Source organism: Ptychodera flava, chromosome 14 (assembly GCF_041260155.1).
Source record: "Ptychodera flava strain L36383 chromosome 14, AS_Pfla_20210202, whole genome shotgun sequence".
Classification (NCBI taxonomy): Eukaryota; Metazoa; Hemichordata; class Enteropneusta; family Ptychoderidae; genus Ptychodera; species Ptychodera flava.
Genome location: NC_091941.1, coordinates 22,620,033 through 22,647,328, shown reverse-complemented (window position 1 = coordinate 22,647,328; position 27,296 = coordinate 22,620,033). Strand labels below are relative to the sequence as shown.

The 27,296-nt window shown below is 36.9% G+C and overlaps 2 protein-coding genes across 2 annotated transcripts; both read left to right on the top strand.

The window, feature by feature from the left end:
• The first annotated feature begins 1,815 nt into the window (after positions 1 to 1,815).
• LOC139149792 (TATA-box-binding protein-like) lies at positions 1,816 to 10,771 on the top strand. The gene is made up of 7 exons (XM_070721773.1): positions 1,816 to 2,176; positions 4,175 to 4,371; positions 4,675 to 4,762; positions 5,637 to 5,792; positions 7,328 to 7,431; positions 8,082 to 8,176; positions 8,632 to 10,771. The coding sequence occupies exons 1-7, from the start codon at positions 2,024 to 2,026 to the stop codon at positions 8,709 to 8,711; spliced, it is 873 nt and encodes a 290-aa protein (XP_070577874.1). The 5' UTR covers positions 1,816 to 2,023; the 3' UTR covers positions 8,712 to 10,771.
• Positions 10,772 to 11,490: 719 nt separating this feature from the next.
• LOC139149791 (beclin 1-associated autophagy-related key regulator-like) lies at positions 11,491 to 26,844 on the top strand. The gene is made up of 11 exons (XM_070721772.1): positions 11,491 to 11,697; positions 11,859 to 11,921; positions 14,548 to 14,590; positions 15,595 to 15,676; positions 17,350 to 17,448; positions 18,092 to 18,242; positions 18,771 to 18,973; positions 19,747 to 19,909; positions 20,932 to 21,022; positions 22,025 to 22,110; positions 24,948 to 26,844. Exons 1-11 carry the CDS (start codon positions 11,492 to 11,494, stop codon positions 25,303 to 25,305), a joined length of 1,545 nt encoding a protein of 514 aa, XP_070577873.1. The 5' UTR covers position 11,491; the 3' UTR covers positions 25,306 to 26,844.
• Positions 26,845 to 27,296: the final 452 nt, after the last annotated feature.

The window sequence follows — 27,296 nt, the reverse complement described above, 5'->3', positions numbered from 1 at the left end:
TAACTCAAACGATTGTAAGAAAAGGATACTGAGAACCACTCGCTCCCACGGTTCCAACATATATAGAGACGTAACCAAGTTGTACTGCAATAACCAATACGCGAAAAATCCACTCTCTCCTTTCTCCAACGCCATTTTGAGAAATATGGGCGAACTGATATATCAGGGCGGGGCCAACTGCCAGGGTCAAATGATAGGAAGCTCCCGTGTCGATTTACCGGCAGTAAACCGGCATACGAAGGTCACCAGTGCAGAGCTGGGTTTTGGAGGCGGTTTTCAACTTTTAAAAGTAGCTGTTTAACAGTAAATGAAAATTTCTGGTGACAACAGCAGCAGCAGCAGCAGCAACAACAACAACAACAACAACAATAGCAGCAACAGCAGCAACAACAACAACAACAATAATGATGATAACAACAACAACAATAACAATAATAATATAATAATAATAATAATAATAATAATAGCGAGAGCGGCCAAAGGCCGCTTGCGAAGCGAGCATTAAGACTAACGCATGTACACGAAAATTAGAATGGAATCTTTATATACCTACGAGTTTGAAAAGAGAGCACTTCCATGGAGGCGGCCATTTTGAATACTTTTACATGGATTGCGTGCAATTAAAGATATCATCTACCACAATCCTACTCGAAAATGTGTATTTGCGACAAAAGAATCTATCTTTGCTAAAGAAAGTATGAAATTTGGTTCAAAATGACTATTTTCGATCACTTTTGAAAGCCTGGTTCGGTCATCACTAGGCGCCGCCATTTTGAAACAAGCTAACTCTCGCGAGAACAAACGGTCAACTCACACAAGAATTAAAAATCGTGTGCTTGAGAGCTACCGACGGGAATATCAAGTACATGTTTTACATTAGACTGCCTCTGTTCCCACCCCTGTGACAATAAACTGACCGGAATCATGTAATTTACCAGTTTTAAATAATTTTCGTTAGTGAACTTGGCATTTCCGAGTTAAATTGCTATAATAATCTATAAATGTTATTCTAGAAAACAATTAACAGCAATTCAACCTCAATGGCCAAAATATGCATCATGCATCAAACAATGAAATTAGCATGCTATTGCCTGAAAACATCAATGATGATATACCCTACGCTACGCTCGCTCTCAGGTCAGACCTGTTACATATTAATAATAATAATAATTGAATTTGAAGATAAAAGTACAATCCTACTGTGATTGTAGTACTGAACACAGAGAAAGTGAACCATAGAAAATTGCTGGGTATGAATGCACCTTGTAGAACATGAGTTCTTCGATGAAGGTTTCATTTTATGCCAATTTGTTTATTCTGCCCAATAAAATTGAATAATTTTTAATTCTTTCAGATGTAAGTAAATTTTATGGAAACTGTATAATGTATAGGATAATATGTATATTTTTGTACCATTGAAGGGTTTCTTTATTAGCTATACACCCTGAAAAAATACACTCGGAAGAAAAATATATGAAATAGGCAAAAGGGCGAAAATAGGCAAATGGTCACGGTGGTCCTGTAGATATAGAAGAGAATCCTGTTGACCTGTCAAACACGCAGGGTCTTTGTCACTGTCAGAGACACGCACACGGGAGCTCAAGTAGTTCCTCCCTGCCGAACACCAAGGTCTGGATCTCTGGAGGATCTCTATGACGCGACATATCGAATCGGGAAGTTTAGAGCACCATTTCGGGCAAGATATAAATTTTTGTCTGATCGAGAATGATTTAAGTGACTAATATTTTTTTTGTCATGCGAATTTGACGAATGGGGAGTTGTAAATTCGGCAATAGCTGTTTTCTGCTTTAGACTAGAGATCACAAACAACGAACAACTATATACAAGTGATTTCCTGTGTGAGAGCGGAACGGATAGGAAAGCTAGAGAAAGACGTCAAGAGGCACTTTCATGAACTTAGAATCTCACATGTTCCCAGAGACAGCCGAAGAATTGCGACAGATGTGTGTCTTACACTAGAGTCAACAAACAAGCGCACTGCCCCCTCAAGTATCTACGCAAGATGATGAATGCCGGCGGTGGGAACTTGCCGGGCTCAGGGCAGCATGCAATACCTCAGTATGTTTCACACGGTCTACAGCCCACTGTTACTCATCATCAGCAGCAACAACCGACTTACATGCAAACAACGCAAATGCAAACAACACATACACAGGTATTGTATGTAGTTCGTATGTTGCGTGCTGTTGAGTGTGATATTGTGCATGCCATGCCATAAATAGGCACTAGGAAACAAAAACCAAGAAATCTCCATTCTCAAAATCTGCCCAAGGAAATAGCAGCTAGTGTGCTACAATGCCATGGAGATGAAGAAGAGACCTCCATGGTACAGGTACAACCGGAGTTGATAGTGCTCCTAGTGTAGTTTCTACTACACTAAAAGCGCTATCAACTGCGGTGGTGCCCGTGCATGGTACAACCTTCATTTTCTGATCATGAGATTGCCAGACAATTTGCAGCAAAACCATGTCGCCCCAAGGATCACATCATCCTAAACCATTTCTCATCCCCAAAACAACCAACATTTCACCCCAAACTATCGCCAACCATAAAGCTGAAAATGACCAACCACTGCCCTCGAAGTTTTCATCACCTATCTATCATCCCGTGACTAAAGTATTGAAAGTGTACACATTTTGAAAAAATGGCAGCAATTTCTCTCAACGCACTGTTGTGGCTTATAGTAGTTTTCGTTTTTCTTTTTTCTAATTATACCTTGTATGGTTTTGTGCAAGAATAAAGACCCAAGTCATGGGATGATAGATAGGTGATGAAAACTTTGGTGGTTGGTTATTTTCAGCTAGCTTTGCCAGTTGGGGATAGTTTCGGGCAAAGTGGCTTTGATTGGGGCAAAACGATTTTGGGATGACATGACTCCTGGGGCGAAGAGGTTTTGGTACATAGTTGTTTTGGTGCAATGGTATGGGATGAGATGGCATGGTGCGAGGTGTCTGAGAACTGTCTAATATATGAAGTTAGAATTTGGCTTAGGAAATGAAAGCTTGGTCACATCTGTAAGATGTTGAAATCTCCAATATATCTTGGATCGTTTATATCATTTAGTATCGAAGTTAGAATCAGACTGAGGAAGTCGGTCTAGACCGACGCTGTAATGTGTTCAGATATATTGGAAATTTACCTTCGATATCACAAGCCTAGTATCGAAGATAGAATCAGACTGTAGAAGTCAGGCAGGAAAAGCTCTGTAAGTGGTGACGATCTTTGAATTATATTTGATATTTACCTGCAATTCCTTGAGTCTAGTACTTTGTACTATCAATATTTCAATATTATTTAATATTATATTCTGATATGTATCAGGGAAATATCAGCGATTTCAGGGATCTAGCATGCTGAAATATAAGCACATCATTGTAGTATCATGTAATATAGATGTTGGAGTCCCAATGTCTTTTATATATATATATATATATATATATATATATATATATATATATATATATATATATATATATATATATATATATATGTCATCTAGCATCGTTATCAGGGGCCAGAAATCAATTATATACAACAGTGATTTCTCAGCTTCAACATTTCATCTGGTATCAATATCTGGGAAGTCAAACTTAGATTCCAGACAGTAAATATACAATATTAAAAAAATGTGCAATGTCGTGACTTCATGAAGTGTCATATATCCATGATTTGCTGGGTGTTGGATAACAGAATGTATGAATCACAAAACAGGTCAAAATTCCATCTCTAGGTACAGGTGCTGTGTACACAAATTAGATTGAGAGAAATTAAGCAAATATGCAAGTTGATTTGTGATATGTTACTCTGCAGTAATCAGAAATTATGGAGAAACTGGAATTACTGTTGGGTTATCCATTTGATTAGACCTCCTCATCAAAGGGGCTACATGGATGTGCTAATGTGAACAGAAACAGCGCTGTACCGGATATTGTTTGGCAAGATTTTGAGTATTGGACTCAAACGTCAATTTACATAAATTTATCACTACAAACCATAGGAGTCTCTAGGTACAAGTTTTGGATATTCTGGTAACAGAGGGAGAGGCTCTTCAGAAAAGCCCTGTTTTGCTTTTAAGGGTGTGTCCCCTCTTATCTTAACTGCATTTCGATTGTTTTATCAACTAAATGTATATGGAAAACCATTTTACCAACAGGGTACAACAGATGAATCTCAACAAAGACAACAGAATGTCCAACCGAGTACATCATATGGTGGGAGCACGCCTATGTCAGTTACTCAGGGTTTGCCAGGGGCTCCCGGCATGTATCCACCAACGCCTGCACCTCCGATGACACCCATGACACCAGCTACTCCAGCCAGTGAAGGTGCAGGAATTGTTCCACAGCTACAGTAAGTTGAAGTCATAAGAAAGCCTATCTTGAACCTTGAGAGCTGCTAAACAAAAGCATGCCATAGTGAATGTTCTTCTAAATTTTCATTGTTTTCTAAATTTGTAAAACCATGGCTCATATCATTTCACTATGGTTTCTCAGATATAGGTATAACAGTTGCAATCATGACTTTTTGCCCACATTGCATAAAGGAGTGTAAGTGTGTAGAATGCAGGAGAAATGGTCTTCTCAATTATTTATGTTTAACAGGAGGGAAGTTGTTGTTTTTGTCTTAATGTGTGTGCTGTTGTTACTGTTGCAGAAATATCGTATCAACAGTCAATCTTGGCTGCAAGTTAGACTTGAAGAAAATAGCATTGCATGCAAGAAATGCTGAGTATAATCCAAAGGTAAGATATGTCATTGTCAATTAGCAGTCACCATGGTATCATACATGTATTTATGCAGGTAAATGCCCCAGCTGCTAAGTTCAAACATGATACTCACAATGGGGGTGTTGGGGAGGGGGTTGCCCAATCACCCCAACCTCAAGATTTATGAAAATTAGTTGGTATATGCTGCAGACCTTTGCACCAGTAATGTACCAAAAAGATTTGAAACAAGGTTGGTGGGTGGGTGGGGTGGGATGTTTGCTAGAATGTGACCTTGCTGTGAAAGGACCACATGATGTAGGGTGGAGGCATTTACCCGAGTTTGGGTGCTTACCCAAATAAATAAAGTTATACAATAAGTTCTGCGTTTTTAAGATAATAAGTGTTAAAGTTCATGATGATATGATGATATTTAGCGTATTTTTTAGTTAAATTTTCCAAAAGACAAAATTTTGTTGTGGTGCATAAAGATTTAGGAAGACAGAAGATGTCTGAGAAATGTTAGAAGACAAGACATCGATTGGTGACTGTCATATTGTAATAACACCAATCAAGCTTTAGGGCATGATTGCTGTGATTGTCAATCATAATTATTTTGTGGCATATTGGAATAAAAATTATAATTGTGTTTGGCCGAACATTATTATCGTCACAATCATTGATTGTGTTCCTTTTAAGGTTAAGGTTGCAGTAGTAATCCAGAAATGGACCCAAAGTTAATGACAATGAACAACTTGATGTACTTGGTCCACTTTTTCAGTGTTATCTGTAGTGTATCCTTATATAACTGTTCGGTTGAAATTACAGTAATATATGCTTCTACATGTACGTGGTGAGAAAGCGAAGAGGAGAAAGCCTAGTTGACTTTGTGACTCACATTTCTGTGTTGTAGAGATTTGCTGCGGTGATCATGAGAATACGAGACCCTCGAACCACGGCTTTGATATTCAGCTCAGGTAAAATGGTGTGTACAGGTGCCAAAAGTGAAGACCAGTCAAGATTAGCTGCCAGGAAATATGCACGAGTCATACAGAAATTAGGCTTTCAGGTCAGTAGGTCGACTTTCATGTAGTTGAATTAAAATAATAGATCACACTGCTTTGTTTGTCATGTTCTTATCGTTTGAATTTCCAATAGTTGTACCTTCTTTATTGGGTTTTCAAAAGTTTTGGTCATTGATTATTTAATGTTAGTATTTGACTTTCTGTGTAGTGTGATTTACATGATAAAGGGGCATAGATACCATTCTCTTCACTTGACCTCCCTGTTTTGTGTAAAAATTCTGGATTCTGGTTTTCTGTAAATTGTTTGCATTTGCTGTACTTATACAAGTATTACCCCCCCTGGTTGGGAAACACAAAACTGCAGTTTTACCAGTGGAGGGTCTTATAGTCACACAACCCCATGTAATATGCCATACATGCCTAATTTATGCTAATTTATGTACAATTATTGAACACCATTAGAATTTTCTCTCACTTTCAAAAATCTACTTACATCTAAAGAAATTGTAAAAGCCAAAAAATGTACTGAAGATTTGATAATCTCATGAATTGGTATGCTATGATCACATTGATATCAATGGACAACTATAACCAAAAGATAACAATTTCCTAGCTCAACCGACACAGTATTTTGTATCGCTATGTGGATAAAAAGAAGTGACAATTTGGTGAAATTTCCACGTGAATCATATACTAAAATAACAGTAAACTGAGAACAAAGATGTCATGTATGCTGCTGAACAACAGCATAGTGTGAACTGTGAACGTGCACTCGCTGTTGTTAAGGCAACGTAACTTTCCAAGATCAAATGGTCAGTATCTTGTGAAAACAGCAACATTGCAGTGATAATTGTACTAGTAAGTGGAGTAAACTCTGCACAGATGGAGGATAATTGCTCCAAACAAATGAAATTGTATGTTTAAAGGATGAAAACCAACATTGTGGACGTAAATGAAAATAAATAAATACTGGCGGATATGTGACTTGGAGTAGGACTATTCTATTTAGGTAATGGGGGATGGAAGGTCATAGAATCATAAAGGTACTGGAATGACGTACAGCCATTTTCCTTATGGTGTTGTCATGGGAACTTCAAATTCCCATTGTTTTAATATTGTTTAATAGGTTCTTTGATCTTAAAGGTAATTTTACTGACTGTAACAGCCCATTATATACTCCTAACTAACCTTCTGTATTTGAGTTAACTAGGGTAGGGGCTTATACACGAATGTACAATATTTTAAAAAATCCTCTGAAAGTAGTGGAGGGGCTTACACTCAGACGAGAACTGTATACATGGACTCAGGTTATTGTCCTTCTTATAGTAAGTTGTTAGTGACTTAGCTGCATTAGTTGCTGGCTTACTATTTATTTTGCGAAATCTTTTTTACATAAACACTTAACAAATGATAAAGATACATCAGCTTATACTGTGGCTATGAGAAACATGGCGTCATCATGGTGTACGTTTATTAGTGTTTGCAGAATCATTGACAGCTGCTCAGGGAATAGTCAGTCTTGGTTTGCTCCGTAAAAGGTTGTCTCTGACTTGAAATTGCTTCCATATTCATTCCACAGGCAAAGTTTTTAGATTTCAAAATCCAGAATATGGTAGGTAGCTGTGATGTCAAATTTCCAATCAGATTAGAAGGCTTGGTGCTAACACATGGACAGTTCTCCAGGTAAGTTAACAAGTGTGAGTTTCGTTTTCCTTTCTGTGTCTAGGAAGTCAAATGGGAGTAATTATTAACATTGCAGCACGAGCATGACTGCTCTATATTGATCCAATCATATAAGTTCTCTTAATGTTTGTATGATTAAGCATAACCAGTAGAAGCTCGGCTGTCTATGGTTTGAGATAAGAGGCATTGCATCTTGTTCGTACAATCTTTAAGATAAGTATAATGAAATCCAGAGGTGCTGATTCACTTATGACTTGAATAAGGGACTATACAATGTGTGTGTGTGTGTGATGTTTGTGACAGATAGAAAACCACAATGATGTCTCTAATTTTTGTCAATCTTATCTTTCATACCATTAAAAAAGCTACAGACATTTCTTTTATTTCTACAAGGTAGTCAAAGCCATTGTATTTTAAGTTTATAACATGATGGCAGTAATTCATTTGTAGATAGACATTAAATAAACTGATCATTTATTTACTAAATTCGGTGGGCTATTTTCACATAATATAATATTTGTTGGAAAGGAGGATATACCTTCATTGCACTCCACAACTTTTGTGTCTGCTTATCAATGACAATATGCCACTGGTATCAACAAATCTCTAAACATCCTGCTAATCACACTTATATATGTGTTTGCTGACAGTTATGAGCCTGAGTTGTTCCCTGGTCTTATATATAGAATGGTGAAACCTAGAATTGTCTTGTTGATATTTGTGTCAGGCAAAGTGGTACTTACAGGTAAGGAAATATCCTTTTATGTTTCCTACTTCCATCCCCTTGCTGCACCCATCTTTTCAAAATCACTCCTGCTGCATAAATGTAACCCCCCAGTTTTTACATATTTTCGGTTAATTTGCTTCAGAATCTGTTTGTGCAAGATGCCAGTCAGTGTATGTCTTTTTTCTGCGTGGTTCAGATGTTTAAAATACAGCGGTCTGAAACAACAAAGTTTGTGTTTCTATCATATTTGTTTTGAAATTTATGTCAGGAAATATCTTTGATATCAATTTCATTTATGGTTTCAACATTTTTTTGTCATGTTTTCACACGTCCTTAGCAGTGTAGGTTTATTATGTTACAACAACAAAGATTATTTTTCTTGCAATGTTAATTTTGGTGGGAATGATGGTGAATTTTTATGACAAATTGTCATTGTACCTCTTACACCAAGTTCTCTCCTTTCATCCATACAGGTGCCAAGGTGCGGACAGAGATATATGAAGCATTCAATAATATCTACCCCATCTTGAAAGCCTTCAAGAAGTTGTCATAGGGTTCACCCGGCCACAATACTGTTCATATTTACGTTTACTGTCCATCTGCACTTTAGGAGGAAGTATGCCTAAACTAGCAGTGGACCGTTTTTTTACTTCTTCCATGTATACATGTGAAGAAATACCTTCTATTCAACTTGTGAAAAGTAAAATGTTTCGTGAATTATGGTGTGTATCATGAAAGTATGGGAGTCCGGAAGGAAGTGGTTAAGGAAAGGTACAACACATATGTCAGAATTGAACACGCTAATGATTCAAGTGAAATAATGTCTGTTGACAGGAAATCAGATTGAATTATGCTTGTTCATGTTTTGATTGCACCTGTTGAAGGCTTGATGCTGTCGATGGTAATAGGACTGATTCCTGGCGATGTCGGTGTCACATCCAGAGTCTTACCAGTAATTTGCAAAGCTATATTTTCATTTCAAATTTTTGAAGACTTTTGTGGAAATACTGCTCATGGGAATGGTGAAATTGAGTGTTCATGACCACTAATGTTATGCAGTCAGAGTGGGAAGTTAGTTTTAAAGGTGATGAAAAAATAGAATTGGATTCTCCATCTATACTGAAACAAGAAGTGGTCTAAGCAATAAGAGATGAAAATTGTTTACTGGTTTGAAGAAACAAATTCATTGTGCAGTGAAAAGTGGCTAAGTTGACATGAAAATAGAGTGGATGTTTGTCAATTATGTGGATATTTAAATAGTAGAACAGGTTGAAGCGATGATTGTGAGGAGCTGGCTGATTGAAGTATACAAGCCGTGTATCAATGGATCCAAACACAAGCTAGGGCTATACACAGACACAAAACATCGGAACTAAGTCCAAATTTCTGTTTGCAGTAGCCACTGCTGAATTAACAGTGCTGTATTTAGTAAATAACTTCTGTAACCAGGGTTGAGCAAATCCTTTTCAGAACCACTAGTGCCCTAGCTAGTAGCTCAGAGCAAAGACTAGCCAACTGTCAAAATCCACCAGCGCCAACCACCAACACAGTTATAAATTCTGTTCAAGTTATACATCTTCAAACTAATTAAACATCATCAGAAAGTGTTGTACGTTGGAAATATTTCACTTATATGCCACAGATTACCTTGAAATGACAATGCATTTTGTAGATGAACAGGCTGTAGTAGTTCTTTCTACTCATTTATTTTCCGAAATTCACTAGTCTGTCAGCGGGCTAGTAGATGCAAAAAAGGCCAGTCTGACAGGAAAACTGCTAGCCCATGAGGTTGTGCTGGTGGGTTTGCTCACCCCTGATGACGATCAGATTTGTATATAACTTGTCTTCTATCTCTGTAGAGCTATCAAAGGAATGTACACAGAAAAAAAAAGGTATCTGCAGATGTAAAATGCTGATTAGTTCTGATTTTTCAAGCTGCCTATTTCGATGTTTTGCATTGTCCTTAAGAAGGCATACAGGTTTGTTTATCATATAGGAAGGTTTTATTACGAACATTTTTGTTCAAAAATCACTGGTACCGGTAAATGTTATCACAAAAGGTTTCACTATCCAGGATTGACCAGCTGTATCAGGAGTATGTCATACCTAAAGTTACTAAGATGCAGTTATTTTATTTCTTAAACCTTCAGTAGAATAGAAGACGTTTAAAAGATGATCAACGTCATTTGTGTTTCAACAGAGACTTCACTGCAGAATGGTACTTTCTTCAGACAATGTTTTTGCCAAAAGGATATTTTCCAAATTTTGTTGTTCTGCTTGTTGAGTCTCAACAACTATATTATCTCATATTTATGTTTTTTTTCTTAGCATGGAATAGTTGTCTGTCTTTAATATACAAAAGAACATTTTTTGATCCTTGATTTTTTAAGGTTTTCACACATGAGAAGTCAATTGTAAATGTTAATTTTGTTAATTGTTCATTGTTTCCGAGATATGTCTGTTTAGATGACAATTGTGCTACTCTAGGAGACACAAGTAAAAGGAAAGAAAGAAGATATGAAAAGTCCGAACATTACTTTGTGAAGATATCTTTTTATAGAGTAATATTTGGACATAAAATTTAGAACCAATAAACAGATTTTTTCCATCACATTAATAGGTGTATGTTTGTTCCTTCCATACTCATGCCTTTCATTGTGTACAGAGCAGTAATATGAAGTTATTACAAAAATACTGCAAAGGATGCACTCTGACATCGCCCCCGCAAGCACCGTATATATATCATACATAGAATAAAATTTCATCTGGTAATGAAGAAACAAAAATTAAGACAGGGCACACAGTTCTTATACTTGATAATGAACATTGGTACGTTTGGTGACTTCTAAACATGACCTGCAGACAAGAGAGGGCTTCAGTTAGAACAGCTTGAGAACCAACAGTAAAGCATACTATACCCCTGGAACCAGGATGGAGATCATAATACAATTTAGGCTTGGGCCGCTCTAGTACACCTTCATCAAATTTATATAGGTGATTTTACAGTTTGCAAAACATCTTTTCTTAGCACTGAACAATGGTTATGGACGGAATTGATTGGCAAGCTAATGAGAACAATAGCTAGTGAGAACAGCATTATAAGACTTCTAAACTGTCTGAAAGGGAAAACGTGCAAGAAACTACATTTTTGGCCATAGGCTGATTCAGGATATAGACATTTATATCACTGCCTTGTTTATGTCCATCGTAAAGGCAATATGATATTGAAGTAATCAGCTAAAGGCAACACGCTGGTACTGTGTTCGTACTTGACATTGCCCTAATATGACCCCAAAGAAGGTATTCCCATGATGCACCAGTTCATAACAAATCATGACGTCATTAAATAATATGGCGACTTGCTGGGAGGACGGAGTCGAATCAGCTGAAAAGTCCTCCGACATTGTCAGAAGTTCAACGGCCATTGGTATCGCGATTGAAAAGTGTCCGTTGTGCAGTAACTCGAAGAGAAGCTTCTTTTGTAAATTGTGTATAGAACAGGGTGATTTTACGCATTCCAGTGGTAGAAATCCGCACAGGTAAGTGTGGACAGTTGTGTATGCCTTTCGATTTCCGCCTGTTTATCCACGGTGCACCCTCACCCTCCCTGATTTTATCGATCGTCTGTACATGCAAATTGAATGAAAACCGATGGTAAATTGACCAAACTCCTCACTGAAATCTGTCTTCGCTTTTGAAGGTACGCTGAAAAATTGCAAAAATTAAACAGACTGAAGAAGGAACGGGTGAAACTGCTGGAGAAGTAAGTATTCCGATCTTGGTTATAATTGTATTGCTAGGGTAGGGGAACAAAAGGGTTTGGAAGTTGTGTTGACTGTTGATACGGAGGGCAACAAGTCAGCAGTGAGTGATGCAATGCTTTTCAGTTTCTGTGCAACCATCAGACGCAGGGATACGGTCGACTTACAATTTACTTCAGACTTTGTCCTTTATTGTTCTGACTCACTGTAATTTCGTTTTGTAAACATCTTGACTGCCTTGTTGGTAGCGCCAATACTCGGACTTGACGTGTCCATTTTCGGTATTATTTCGGTTTTATGTTCAATCTCAAATCAGTCTTAGACTCATGCAAATACAAACGAACATCTAGGCCTCCATAAAAGGGGATTTAAAATGGAGGGTACAATTACAGTAAAACTTATTGTAAAACGCGTAAAAGGATGCTACTACCACACAATCTACCTGTCGTAAATGAGTCATCACTATATTTAGATATGTTTGTCATATCATTATACAGAATAATACGTGCAAAACCGACAAGGAGATCGATAATTCAATTTCCAAAGTTGAACAATAAACGTTAAAAAATAAAAGATGAACATCAGAGTTAAAATATTACTTTATACATAATTATCGCTCAGTACCAACATGCACAAATTAGGACCCACCCCTTTTCAAACAGACAGGAAAAGCTGGTCATCAAAACTGTGATGAAGTGACAGGAAAGCAGATATTAGGGAGGCCAGCAGGTCGCCCAGGACGTGCTGAATTGACACTCAATCACCAGTGACTTAGTCATGTTCAAAATTGAAAAACATCGATAACGGGAAAGAAAATTGTGGAAAAAAATACATGAGGCTAAAATTAAAAATGCAGCTATTCTCTCATATGTTTTTTATTTCTTTATATGAACTACTTACTTTTTGAATAAACTGCAAAATTGAGCTAGAAACGGTACCGGGAACGGCGATCTGAAACATGGCAGCACCTAATATTTACATCACTGATTTTGAAACGCATTTTTGAAGGTGAGCCAATCAAAACATCCCTTACATCGAATACTCATTTGAAAGCCCAGATCTCGCTCTTTCTCGCGATATAAGGTTCTTCACCAACATAGGGCAGTGTATATGACCAAATCCGAGACAAAAAATTGAGAGCGATTTTTCCGAGACCTAACCCGACCAACTCTCAGTGAAACGTCCTCTAGTACGCAGTTTATCATTATTTCTTTTGAATTTTTGCTAGAAAAATGAGAAATTTTGAACAGCTCACGTATTTATTGACGAAGATATTGACCACGCTTCACAGTAAGTGAGGCTACCCACAATTCTCCATGATCCGTACACACGGAGATCACTCATTGAACTGGAGCAAATTTCTTCTGTACACAGAACAGCTCGGTCCATATATCAAAATTCTGGGACCATAGTTTTGATAATCATAATTCTCTAATTTCTCACGGTGAATAATGAGAAGATCAATCCCTTTTGCGCAGAGGAGATAGCAATTTTGTGATTTTGTCGACATAGATTTTTGACAGCCATACACAATATTTTCAAGGAAACTAAGGGAATAAGTTGCATCTGTGTTGGCAAAAGAAAGGGTATTGATTTTTTTAAATGTTTGTAACAAAGGAAATTTGCATGTCTGACAGGTGGTATGATGAGACCATCTTAGTTGCTGATAACTTTACCATGACAAGTATGCAATTTTTAGCACCTCCAAACATCGACTTCTCATTCAATTTACTCCTGAATTTTAAAGATGATCATTAATTTTGGAACATAGTTTTAACCAATAATCCTTAAATTAAATTCTAAGTTTCAAATTGTTCAGAAACTGATAAAATTGAAGAAGCCTTTACCAAATAATGTCAAAACTCCATATGGCCCCAGTGGTGATGTTTTGAAAGCCTTTATTTGGATAAAAATACTTTTTGTAGGTAGTTTTAATGCAGTAGAGCTATTCAAAAGTGTCATCAGCTCAAAAAGGCCTTCAATTTGATATATCACTTATGCCATTTGAGTTTAATATTTCATTTTGTCATTTCTCGTTAAGTGGCGTTCATCCGTTGCCATGGATAAATCCAATATGGCCACCATCGTAATCGCGTAATTTTATGATACATTTGTGTGTGCCATTGAAATCTATCTCCATGCCAAATTTGGTACAAAAAGATGTTTTATTAACAAAGTTACAGCAAATTTACTGTAAATTTCAGCTAAAACTCCTTCATTTTGTCTCATTGTTCCCATTGTTATTATATGTATGGTCTTTCTACAGAAAGAGTAAAAGTGAATGTTTTAAAAAGCTATAAAATTGTAACCGTTCATCCAATTTCGAAAATTAAAAAAATGTTTAGCTTCTCTCATTGAAATCTAAAAAACTACATTAATTAAAATGCAGATTGAACATTTCAAAATTTCAGTTGGCCTCCCTACAGATATACTTTAGTAGACAGATGCACTTTTTAGACATTCCGTAAATATTATTGTTTGTCCACAAGCACAGCAAATTGCAATCCTTATCAATTAGGTCATCAGAATTCTGCCTAGGAGAGAGAAAGATGACAGCTGTACATGTACTACTGACATGATGTACTGAATTTTCACTGAGATGCATTTCTGTATTTTGGTCATTTTCAGAGTGAATGAGGCCGTAACAGGACGGGTGCAATATGACAAACAGGTACTTACAAATGCAAATTACTCTATTCCGCGAGAAAGTTTCAACTTACTGTTACACATGTCTTGGATCAGAATGATATTGAAAGAGTCAGTTGTTTTTTTCAATGAATTATGCATGTATTGGAGGAATGTGGTATTAAATGGCAAGAAAATCAAGATTGTTTCCTCGCATAAATTGAATGATAGTAGCTCATTATCGGTGGTGAATACCAATCTATTCTAGAGTGCATACTCTACAAATTCAACAGAAGTAAAGCTTGCAATGGCAAATCTACTACTGTAGTAAAGTTCTTATCGTATCCTGCTATATGTTTACAGAACATAAAAAGCAGAAGTGTGGAAATGACTAAACAACAATTTTATATATTATAGCCCAAACATGGGACTATGTGCTCGAGGGTAGGTGACCATTTGCCCGACGTAAGGAGGGCAAATGGTCTCCTGCCCCGAGGGTACATAGTCCCTTGTTTGGGCTATAATGTTTTTATTACATGCCTCTCTTACACAGTTTTCACTCAAAATATTTAGATTTATTGGCAAATGATAATCAAATGCTTTATTTCCATCTTAGATGAAAATCCGTTAAAAATGGAACGACTTTTATCATCGAATGGTGCATTGATATAGTTAAACTACTGTTATGTGGTTTATCATTTTTTTCCCGCAAAATTTTCCTAAACTCGGATTTCCTATGCAAAACCTGAAATTTCCTCATTTTTACATCAAAATGTTGTCAAGCTGAAAAGAGTTCCGGTTCACTTTCAGTCCAGTGATGACTATGCAGCCCGCGACGTCATCGACGAGTTACCATTGAATCCTATGGAGCATGCGACGTTCGATATACGAGGCATGTAATAAATCCCTTTGGCATCCATACAAGACCTGTGCTCATCAATGAAAAACGAAAGTAGCAACACTTGTGTAATTCATGACTTGACTGTGTATGGAGGAAAATTTGACGGAACACTCTTAAGAGTATTGAATTTTGGGATATCTTTTTTTCAGGAATCAGAAGTTATAGCTCTTAGAGAAAACATTTCCATGTTACAGAAAGCATTAGAAGATTCACGACGAAGGGCTGAATGTGGTGTGTACAAATTCTTCTTTGTAATAATGTAAATGCAGATATGGATAAAATTCAGCGACATTTATGAAATGCGGTCTCATTAGAGTGCACCTAATTTGGTTCAAAGGTTATGGTCAAGTACCATGACTTTTACCGGAACCATTAATTTTGCAGAAGACAAGTGTAAGATTGTGGAATTGTATGATTCAAAATGTATGAAAAAATACCAAAGTAGGCTGCAGTACCATTAGTTGGATTAATCTGCTTAAAATTGGGATAAAATATATAAAATTGGGATATATAAAATCTTTATATATCAAGGTGGTGACATTTCCACTTTTCATTGTTCTTTACTATTCTTGCTAGTTGTCAGTCACCTCTCTACATTTGACCAGCTGCCATAGAAGAGCCTGTTCAAATCTTGCCCTTTGCAGGAGCCACACCCACCCTAAGAAAATTTTTAAAGATGCAGCACTACAATTATCTGCTTAAACACTATAGTGCTTGGTGTTGTACATTTATGTGCAGCAGACACATTCAGAGAGTTGATCAGTTCATTTAGATGGAGAGAGGGCAACAACCAGCCAGTCAGCACCAATAACATCGACATTGCCAAAGATAATCAAGATTACCGGGAGTCAGACCTCAGAGGAAATTTTACAAAGAAAGGCCAAGACTAAGAATACATTCTGGCAAAAGTACCAAACTACTTTGCAAGTATTTGGTCACGCACATACACACAGGAAGAACACCATACCAAGATGTTCAAGACTCAATGAAATCAATTCATGACAAATAGCTTCATAAAAGTCATCAATGATAGGCAAAGAGACAGTATTAAGCCTTCTTCAAAGACAAAACTGAGAGGCGCTTGAAATGTGAAAGGGATGAGATCACTGTTATACAAGAAAACCGCCAAAATGGAGCAGCACACACTCTATACCACTTGTAACCCATACCTGGTAGAGGTTCTAAAGTGCTTTCTGATTGGTTGGCTGTTTGGGCTGATATGTGAGACTTGAGTGAGACCTTCTATAGTAGTTGGTTAGATGTAGTGAGGCAAATGCCATCTCTACATCCAATTTTGATCAGATTTGGATTTGATTCACCCTAGAAGCAGTCCTTTGGGTCACAGTTTATGGATTTCCTTAGGGTTTACCTTTTTTGGTCATTGATTGTAATGAAAGAGATTTCTTGCTTTTTGGTCATTGATTGTAATGAAAGAGATTTCTTGCTTTTTGGTCATTGATTGTAATGAAAGAGATTTCTTGCTTTTTGGTCATTGATTGTAATGAAAGAGATTTCTTGCTTTTTGGTCATTGATTGTAATGAAAGAGATTTCTTGCTTTTTGGTCATTGATTGTAATGAAAGAGATTTCTTGCACTCGATATAGTATATATTGCATCATAAAGTTTAACAACTACAGAAAGAATCTAGATCATAAGAACTTCATGAGAAGTACCAAAATTGTTTGTTGATGTACTCTTTAGTGGCATAATATTCATTCGAAGGCATACCATCAATGTAAATTGTCTGCAACATTGCTGACCAATGTTGTGCCAGACCCAGAGATTCAGGAGAAATGAGGCAATGCTTTCAGATAATTACATCTCAAGAACAGGAAGTGATCTGACTCTGACTTCCAGTGTCGGTATGCAAACATACAAAAAACTTCATGTATTTTGTTTCACAGAAAAACAAAATGTTGTGACTGAACAGTCTAAGAAGAACAGAATCAGCATGAAGGTCAAGAGTCTTCTTGAAAAGAAAGATAAAGTGCTCAGATACCTTGGTAAGATCTGATTCAATGACAAAATCAAGTGTACATGTTATCTCTCCTTTATACCTGAATTTGCTGTAATTTCAACTCTTTTGCAAGATTTTCCTTTAGTTGTGTTCAGGATTTGATCTCTTTTTATAGCAACCTAATAGAAAGATAGTAGTTTTATTGGTTATATTTGTATTACAAGCAGCATGATTTGTGTGAGTGTTTATGTGGTAATAATTTTGAAAAATTTCTGTGGGTGTAGTTATTCATACAGGCAATCTGAAAGCATTGTACAGGTGTTATAGACAGCATAGAAAACTTGTGTCAAACTGAACAGACAGCAGGTGCTTGTGACTCATACAATCATGTAAATGCCTAGAGGGCAATCACTCATTAAAAATGATTGGTTTGCTGTATGTGCTTCATCATGTACATGTGAAATTTCGCTGTGTTGATGAACATCAGTGCAACACATTGAAATAGGTTGATAAGTTCACAAACACAGGTATGCTGTTGCAACATCATGTCTTGTCTTTACATTCTGAACAGTCATGCAATTATGTGTATTCTGACCGTGGATGGGTAATGTGCAGTGCAGTGCTGCATAGTATTCTAATTGGATTCATTAAAGATTTATCAATGTTTGTTTGTTTGTTCTCGTTTGCAGATCAGTCCCGGCAACAATACAGTAGAAGTGTAGAAGCTGAGATGTGCTTTGAAGAAGAACTACAATCAATACGTAGGGCTAGGGTTGAAGAACTGGTTACTTCAATATTTCCAATCACGGAGGTTGAGGTGAAAGATCCTCATGAATCCAGGTTAGCTTAGCTTTTAACCTGTTCACCTCAAATTGCCTGTAAACATGTCCACAATCAAAATTGATAATAATGGATTTAGACCAAACTATGGTGGTGGAAGGGTTAAGCATTGCGTATACTATCCCAAATCTTTATTTTCTGACCTCTTGGACCAGTTGTTTTGTTGTGCTTTTACACTTCCTGATAAACATCTGAGCCGATTTGGTTTTGTCCTTCTATATGAAGGAGCTACCTTGGCATGATTTACAAGTGTAGCATTTATACATGATGACCATGTTGATCAGGCTTTCCCTGAGTGCAATCGTAGCCAGGCAACTGCTTTGACCTCTTTTGACCTCTATGTAGTAGATGTAATCAATTGACCTCATTTGCCCTTTTGAAGTCAAGGCACTCAAATTAATCAAATCCAATTGGATGAGCAAGAAAAGAAAGGAAATTTTATGCTGAAGATGATTCATATATCTGATATTGTTGATAGCTTTTATGGTGCTTATTAATATGTTAATTTATATGATTTTTGAAATTCAGAGAGGATGCTGATGATGACAATACCGGTGAGGAAAACAAACTGTCACTGAGTGCTGTCGGGGAGTTGACAGAAGCCCAGCATATGTCTTATGTACATGGTAGATGGGTATACACTGGCAATCCAAGTAAAACACAGTTGTGTGTTGTGTCTCAGGAAGCTCACCTTCCAGGCGATGGAGACTATTCTGCTTACTCAGCATGGTGTAAGTGATTGCTTCAATGGCTCAACCTTGCTATCTTCATTCCATGTGAACAGGGCCATACTCATCGTTGACAACAATGGGTTTTAGTCAAACCATGATACTGTTGGGAAATATTTGAAGTACCACTCATCTTACGGGGTTTTACTCTGATCTACAGCTTGTGCAAAGTCATTTTAAAGCTTGCTTAGGAAATTGAATATCATGATCTTGCGTTCATGAAAATCAAAAAGTAAATTTTCTGTCTTAGAGTTAACATAGAAAGTACTGTCCATTTTGAATTTAAAACATATGGAAATTTTGGGTACTCTGGGGTGTCAAATCTTGAAATTTCAACAGTGACTCCTCTATGTCACCAATGGTTATGGAAGAGTATAGTTTAATGATACCAGGACACCATGTGACCGAAGTTTGAAACGATCATTTTAAAGAGGCATAATTCTATTTGTGTGAGTCAGGGCCTTTTCCAAGTTCCTACAGTGTGTATGTACCACAGGAGCTTTCAGTAAATTTTATAAGAGAACACTAATTGAATTCAGCGTAATAGTTATGTGAAAGTGGCAGCTAGGTATGGCTTGTTTTTCCTTATTTTGCATTTTAAAGTTCTCCTGTGATGATCTCCCCAACTTTACAAACATGGGGTATGTAGCTTTGTCCCTGTATATTAATGTTTTGAGGTTGAAAAAGTAATGAATTTAAGAAAAGAGAAATCAAGCATGCTTTGAATAAGGAACAGTTCATCAGATTCTAATTTATGGTGTTTCTGTGTCACGCAGACGAGACAGCTCAGCATGTAACACCAGGGCCTGGCGGCGGTACTGACGTGGTTCTACGCAATCCAGCAAACTCCATGTGTTCTGCCCTGGCATATACCACACAACTGTCATCAGTACTAGCATTTTATCTAGGAGTGAATTTGCCAGAAAAGTTGTGTTACAGGTAAGTCTGCACTGAACATTTCCTGATGTTGCCTTCCTTTTTCACTTTTATTGCTTAGAGCAGGGACTAATCTGAAGTATACAAGGTTCTGGCTAAGCTCCAGACAATCTATCTATCAATCTATCTATCTCTCTGTCTATCTGTCTGTCTGTCTATTTATTATTTACTTATTTACACTTTTATAAAGTGGCTGAATCGTGGTAAAGTAATTTTCATGGGGCGTCATAAATACATCAAGACAAGAAAAGATTACATACAAAAAAAAATAAATCACAAAGGCACGTTACTTTTGACATATTTTTTTCATTTACATTTGAATGTGCTTAGGCTGGATAATTGTTTGATTTCAGTATTTAATCAATTCCAAGCTTTGGTGGCATGGAAATGAAAACTACGTTGTCCACATTTAAAACACATCTAAGTACATAACAATCCTAACGTGAAGTAGAGTGTGTATAGTAATGAACATTACCTTAAGGAGTGAATAAATGACATAAATACTGTGGTCCAGAACCATTCACATATTAGAAACTTGAGATTTCCATGAAATAAAAAATTCTGTGTCTAATTGACAAGTGAGCCAGATAGTGAAAAACATTTCATATTTTCAGTCATCTCAGACAAATGCAAAATTGGAAATTATATGGTAAATGAACAAGTCCATATTAAAAGTTCATTGCAAAAGTAAAGGTTATAGGTAATGATGTATAAAACATGTCCCACTCTGGCCAGCTTGCATCAAGCTGCTAAAGAAACAGCAAGAGCATTAGCTAGTTTGGAAACTGTAGACATCCATGAAGTGGGGGGAAAAGCTGCACTCTGTAACATACTGTATGACACACCACCTGCATATTTCAACGCAGCTTTTTGAATCTTCATCAGTCCATGTCGGCTGTTAACAATTGAATTCCACTCAGCTATAAACTAGATAAACTTGAACAAAGAGGAACAGTATATTGGTCAGGGAATGGTTTATGGCACTATTTATTCATAGCATAAACTGCCATTTTTCTCATCAACAGCAAGTTTTGTGGCAAGAAACTCACACCAAAGGCATTTTCAAGGGCTGTGGCAAAGCTCAACACCAACATATTGTACATTTGTTTTACACAGGTAAGTAGGCAAGCTGTTATTGTTCAGAAAACCAGTAAATTATGGGCATGTTCCCACTTTATGCATCTCAGCAGTACCGAGAGACAGCAGTAATGTTTTAGTTTTTCACAAGTCATGAACATTATGTTTTCCGGTCATAGCAAAAACACTTATGGAGCGAAGCAGTGGAGGTAATTAAAGGATGTGCATGGTTAATGAAACTCTTGACCTTTGACCTCAGACACACTCCCAGCTCCCCTAATGATGGTTTCGAAGTCTGGTTACCTGAAGAACTAATTTAACAAATGATTTGAACTTCACAGAAAGATGATATATTGCTGTAACAGGTTGTTTGAAGTTCAAATTGCTGTTTGATTTTGAACAACGTTTTCAAAACAAAATGTTAACGTTGACTGAGTACCATGCAGAAAAATGCTCTCCGCAGCACCCGCAACATCTGTGGCATGGATGTGTAAAGTGTGTTTTAATTATCCACTTAAGGTAGTATGCGCCTCCAAAGTGAAAGACTTAAACTGTTTCTCAAACTTTCTTTAATGAAACTTTCAACCATTCTTTGACCAAATCAACAATAAAAATCTCGCGGGTCACCGTGCAAAGTTTGGAACTAGCGAAACAAATTACCAAACATTTTGCGATATTTGAAATTCAAAATGGCTGCCATCCCTGTGTTAACTCTATTTTGGGGGGAGGGAAATTAAATTTTGGATTTTCGAAAAACTAAGAAAAATTTTCTTTCTCCAAGAGCTTTAAATGAGCCCCCACAAATGGTAGATCAGAAAAAAATTGTGGAAATTTGAGAGTCTGAATATCTGTCCCCGAGGCGTGTTCTACCTTAACACTCGAGTTCATTGGAGTACCGGTAATTGCTATGCCACAGCATCAGTAGACTTGGGCAACCAATTTGAAAATGTACTGTAAGAGGATAGCTACTGCATTGACAATCATAAACAAAGAGCAAACAGTCATACAGATAAAACTTACATGTAATGTTTCTTTGAATAGAATGTAGATCCAGAATACTTGAATGCATCGCACACTGTGAGGAACCTGATGGCGTGTTTCAACCAACAGACTGGTCAACTCGGAAGGTATGGCACTGCTTGCACATTCACACAAAATAAGATCTGTTTGACATTCATGTACATTTTGTTTTTAAACTTTCGACATAGCTAGCACAGAAACCTTAGATTTTCTACAAGAGTGTCAGCCTTCAGACAGCTGAGAAGATACCTGATAATTGTCAGTCTTGAGTGAAATTAGATGTGGAGATATAGATGATGACTTTGAGGGCAAATTGTTTGATATTGAAAAGTTGATAAGTCGCAATTGCAGTGTTCCTATCTCCCTAGGAAAACAGCGAGGAACTAAGACTGGTGGTTTACGGTGTGTCATTCTGCTTGCTGAGTGTGTTATCTTCCCTTGATCTCCCTGCTCTTCCCTTGTTCTGTGGACGAAACCATTCTCATAATAGTCAACCAAAGCACACACATGCATTTTGCTTTTTAGCTCCCATGCATATGTATATATGCAAATGGGAGGTATTCGTATAAGGTGGAAAAATGTCGTCTGTATGTATGTATGTATGTATGTATGTCCGTCCACATCAAAAACTCCTAAACCGTAGCACCTACTGTCTTAGTATTTGGTGTACAGGTGCACCTAGGGGTGGAGATGTGAATTTGTTCAAATGAACATGTCAGTGCCAAAAATATGCAAATGAGGGGAAAAAAGGAAAAATCCTGCAAATGGCTAAAACTCAGTAAGCATTTGTCAGATTTGGTTGAAACTTGGTATGCAGATTTCTTTAGGTATTCTAAATTATGTGTGCAAAAATTGGGATGAAATTTGCATGTTTGTATTTTTAGGGTATTTTTTCCGTTTTTAGTCAAAAAATCTTGTTCTCTGAAATCGCTCATCTGATTGCTATGAAACTTAATATTCATGTTCCTCAGGATGACCTCAGTCATGCTTGTACAAATTGTATTGATATTGTCATATTTGTAATTTTGGGGCAATTTGCATTTCCCATTTTTGATAAAAATTTTTTTTATCCAAAAACTACTGATTTGATAGCTTTGATATTTGGTATACAGGTATTCTAAGATTAATCTCAATATAATGTATTGAAGGTATGTTGAAACTGGCAATTTTTTTTATTTTTGGGGCAATTTTTGCCTTTTTGGTCAAAAAATTTTTCTCCTAAAACTTCTGATCTGGTAGCTTTGATATCTAGTGTACAGGTTCCTAGGGTTTATGTTAATTAGATATATTCAAAATTAGGATGAAATCTGCAATTTTGTATTTTGGGGGGCAATTTTTCTCATTTTTGGTCCAAAAATTTGTTTCTCAAAATTTACCAGTCTGATTGCTTTGATATTTAGTAAACCGGTTCTTAGGGTTTTTGTTAATAAGATACCGGTATATTGAAATTAAGTTGAAATCCGGAATTTTGAATTTTTGGGGCAACTTTGCGAAACTGTCAGTTTTACTGGGATATCTTTCATTTTGTATTTTTAAGATTTTTTTTGGTAATTTTATACCTACTGGAACTAAGAGTATATAATGTGGTGATTTAGTTTAGCATTTGATATGGTAAACTGTATTTGGTGTTGAAATGCGGTAAAAAAATCCTGGCAGATTTTGACAAAATTCCAAACAAATGCCAATAAAAAATTCAGCCAGAGAAGGTTTGACAAAAAGAAAAGTGGGAGAGTGGGGAAAAAAGAATGTACAATGGATCGGATAAAAAAGATAATGTACCTCATCGATCTTCCAGACACCGTCCCTTATCAAATGGTCCACCCCGATGTATTTTTGTGCGCAATTAACCATGCAGTGTATTTTAGTTTAAGATGTCAAGTTAGGTAAGGATTTGAAAGGAATAGTCAAGTTCACCACAGTTTAACTTTATCTCTTGTGTCATCATCCTTGTGTAAGTGGTTAAGTTTGTAAGTTGTTCCAGATGTGGATGCACCAGCTGTTCTGGAAGAAAACAATGCTTACTTTTCCCTGTAGAGTTGATGATTGTATGTTGAAATTTCTCCATGTATCTGGTGTATGGGCAAAGTGTAAACATTGGTTGTATGTTATGTATTTCAGTCTAATATGTCAAATATTGTAAATGAAAAATCAAGAACAGTTTACTGTGTGCTTGTAAAAGATAACATATTTGTCAATACATATACTGCCTTGCAGATTGATTGTCTTAAAGATTATCACAGAAGTAGAAAAGGAAAAGAAACTAATCAAATTGCTGTAACATATTCACTCTTAGTGCCTGTATAGGCCTACACTTAACTATTTTATCATTACATACAGCTGTTTGTTATATCTTTATCACTCTCCATGGGCCAAGGCACACTTGGGGTCAATGTCATCACTCTGTGCCAGTCTGTGTATGTCAGTCTGTCTGTATATGTATGTCCATGTTTCATACAATTGTTGACTTGTTTTGATAACTATATGGAGCGAACAGTGATGTTGTCACTATTTTTAAACAATAGCAATAATGATCCTGTATGTTATTTATATTCTACACAGCGATTATAGATGTATTAGTTGTTACATTTGTGTGAACATACATATAACTGCAGATTATTCTCCCAAGTTGAATAGCTAACTTGGAAGGGCTGGGAGACCAAGGGAGATACGAACGTTGCAAGGGATATTAACGTGACTTATCTACCTCAAACAGTTTGTCGTCTGCTGTAAACGCCCAGTGATGTCACCCTAGACCTGACTGATTATATTTTGGGACCCTCTTCAAATTCTTGTACCGGTACAATTGATTCCCAATCTGAAGCTTCTTAGCCATTATTGTTGAAATTTAAGCATCCCAGCATTGGAAGATTTTCGAATTTGTGAACAAATTGAACTGTGAGCTTTCCAGATTAGTTAAACCTTTGCATAATTTATGTAATCCTAGAAATGGACCCTTTGAGGTGAATGCAGAGATGATGCAGTCTGTGGAAGAGTCACTCCTGCCCTACTACTGCTTTTCCGATGACAGTGATCAGAACAGTTCCAGTGAAGATGACATCGACTTCGGACAGGAATGGGAGGCAGTGCCACGTCAGCTGCCGGATACACCCACCAGGATGAGCGAAACCTGTCAGTCGACAACCCAGTCGCAGGCCATACCTCATCACACCTTGGTTACAACGCCCTCGCCAAGCTCTGCAGGGGGTCTTATGTCATCAGCAGCAGCGTCAGTAGCATCCCTGTGGCGTGCAGCTACAAGCACCACCGGATTGGCCAGTCAGTCACCAGAGAAAAAATCATGACAAGTTCTAAAGATACTTTCGCGTTGTTCTTTTCGTGTTTTATTTTATTGCTGTTTCAGTCAGAGACCGGTCTTCCAATTTGGAGTCTACATTATCAAGTGAAGACAATCAAACTTTGCATCTTAATGTCTTGTTTAGGCATGTCAGGATAAGCATCAAGAAGAATTTGATATTTTATGAGAATTTGACATGTGTCATAAAAATGAGAAGAGCCACCTAGAGGTAGTCAAATGACATCATATCAATTTTTACGTTCTTTCATGAGATTACGTTGAAGCATGAAACACTCATTTATCACATACAGGTGTTCACTTTTGAATTTACAGACTGCCTTGACAGTCTAAAGCTTTAGATCATAATTTTTTTTTCATGTCACTTGATGGTGTCCCACAAGTTGTTTATCTGATATTTCTGAATCACACAGTTCACAATTCACCGGCGTATGGAATCACATTCAATAACCGCATTTTAAAGGTTTTGGGCATTTTCTTTGTAAATCTTGACTCGTGTAGTGTACCCCACCCTAACCTGCCAACATATGTATTTACATTTTGTATATAAATTTCACACTACTGTATGTGGTGCTTAATATTTTTTTTAACAGTGCATGGTGAATGTAAATTTTTCAGTTTGGTTTGTAATGTATTGTTGCAGAATGCAAGGGAATATTGGTGTTATTAATTGAAACTAGAAAATTGTATTTGTCTAAAATTTTATATTCTTCACCTCGATGGAAACTGTACATTGTTTAGTACAGGAACACCTTCACAAAATTTTACACAACCAGTTGGACTTTGCCACATTGATGCTAGCCTTAGGCAATAGCTAATTGCCCTTTAGAATGAAATGCCATGGGGCTCAGCAAGCATTAAAATGATTCATTAAATATAATAAAGATTAGAAATATGAACTAATTTGATACGTACATACTTGTACTGTGTGCATATCTAACCCCCATCTAGTTCTGTGTAGAATTGCAAAGAAAAGTCGATTTCTTTATAATCACCCAATCTCTTCCATTGCTTTGTCACTGGTGAAGGGGCTAGATAGATGCTCAGTGTTGGCTTGTGTTTATCAGGTTTTAATATTTACCTGTCATGAAGCTGTGAAGTGCTTGCTGGACCCTGTGGAAACACTAAATATGGGTATACATTTTGAACTCTGTCACATTTAGGTTTTAGTACTGGTATAGATGTAGTTGCTACAGCAAGCAGACAGTGGCATTGAAACTGGTCCGAGTTCACCGACATTGACTTTGAGCCAGGCCTAACATTGACACAAGAGTAGATAGTAGTTTTTCTTTGTGACACAGTTCATATTCTTCCATTCAGAGAATGAACTAGGAAAAAAAATCCAAAATGAACATCTCTCTAGGATCCCAAAAAGTAATTGTGAAATCTACATGTTTCATGTCACTTTGAGTACAGTACTTACATTCTGTGTAATTCCAACTTTCACTATTACTATGTGTCATACGATGAAAACTTATGAATTTATTCCAAAAGTTGAAATGAACTGAATGAAAACAACATCACAATATCACAGACTCTAGTTGTGTATTTTGTGTTGGTGAGTGTCCATGATTGTCATTTGTGATGTAACATAGAGAACAGCATAAAAACTGCAAACATGGCCCCATAACTGTGTGAAGTTCCAACTCAAACTGCACCTCCTTGCCCTAAGATTATGTACGATACATGCCCTACAGTACACGCATGCGAGCTCAGGAAACACATCAAAGATGCACTGTGAATGGTTCTACTCCGGAATAAAAAGGACTTGATGCGTTCCAGACTTAGTACATCCAAGAGATCTCGTGATGGTGTTACAAACAAGCCCACGTGTTTACCAATGCGTATGGAAATACACATACTTCTATGCTCGTTTGCACATGTGTGTTGGTTTGTACCGTGGTCCATTCGAATTCCAGGTTTAACCAGTATTGTACAGCATTTTATTGTGTTTCCATGCCAGTTGTCTTCCACTCACAC

Excerpts from the sequence above, each read along its gene's own strand:
- LOC139149792 (XM_070721773.1), top strand. The coding sequence starts at position 2,024 with ATGATGAATGCCGGCGGTGGGAACTTGCCGGGCTCAGGGCAGCATGCA. Across the intron at positions 4,372-4,674 it reads GGAATTGTTCCACAGCTACA|AAATATCGTATCAACAGTCA; the intron begins GTAAGTTGAAGT and ends TTACTGTTGCAG. Across the intron at positions 5,793-7,327 it reads TACAGAAATTAGGCTTTCAG|GCAAAGTTTTTAGATTTCAA; the intron begins GTCAGTAGGTCG and ends TTCATTCCACAG.
- LOC139149791 (XM_070721772.1), top strand. The coding sequence starts at position 11,492 with ATGACGTCATTAAATAATATGGCGACTTGCTGGGAGGACGGAGTCGAA. Across the intron at positions 17,449-18,091 it reads TAAAGTGCTCAGATACCTTG|ATCAGTCCCGGCAACAATAC; the intron begins GTAAGATCTGAT and ends TCTCGTTTGCAG. Across the intron at positions 18,974-19,746 it reads TTCTGCTTACTCAGCATGGT|ACGAGACAGCTCAGCATGTA; the intron begins GTAAGTGATTGC and ends TGTGTCACGCAG.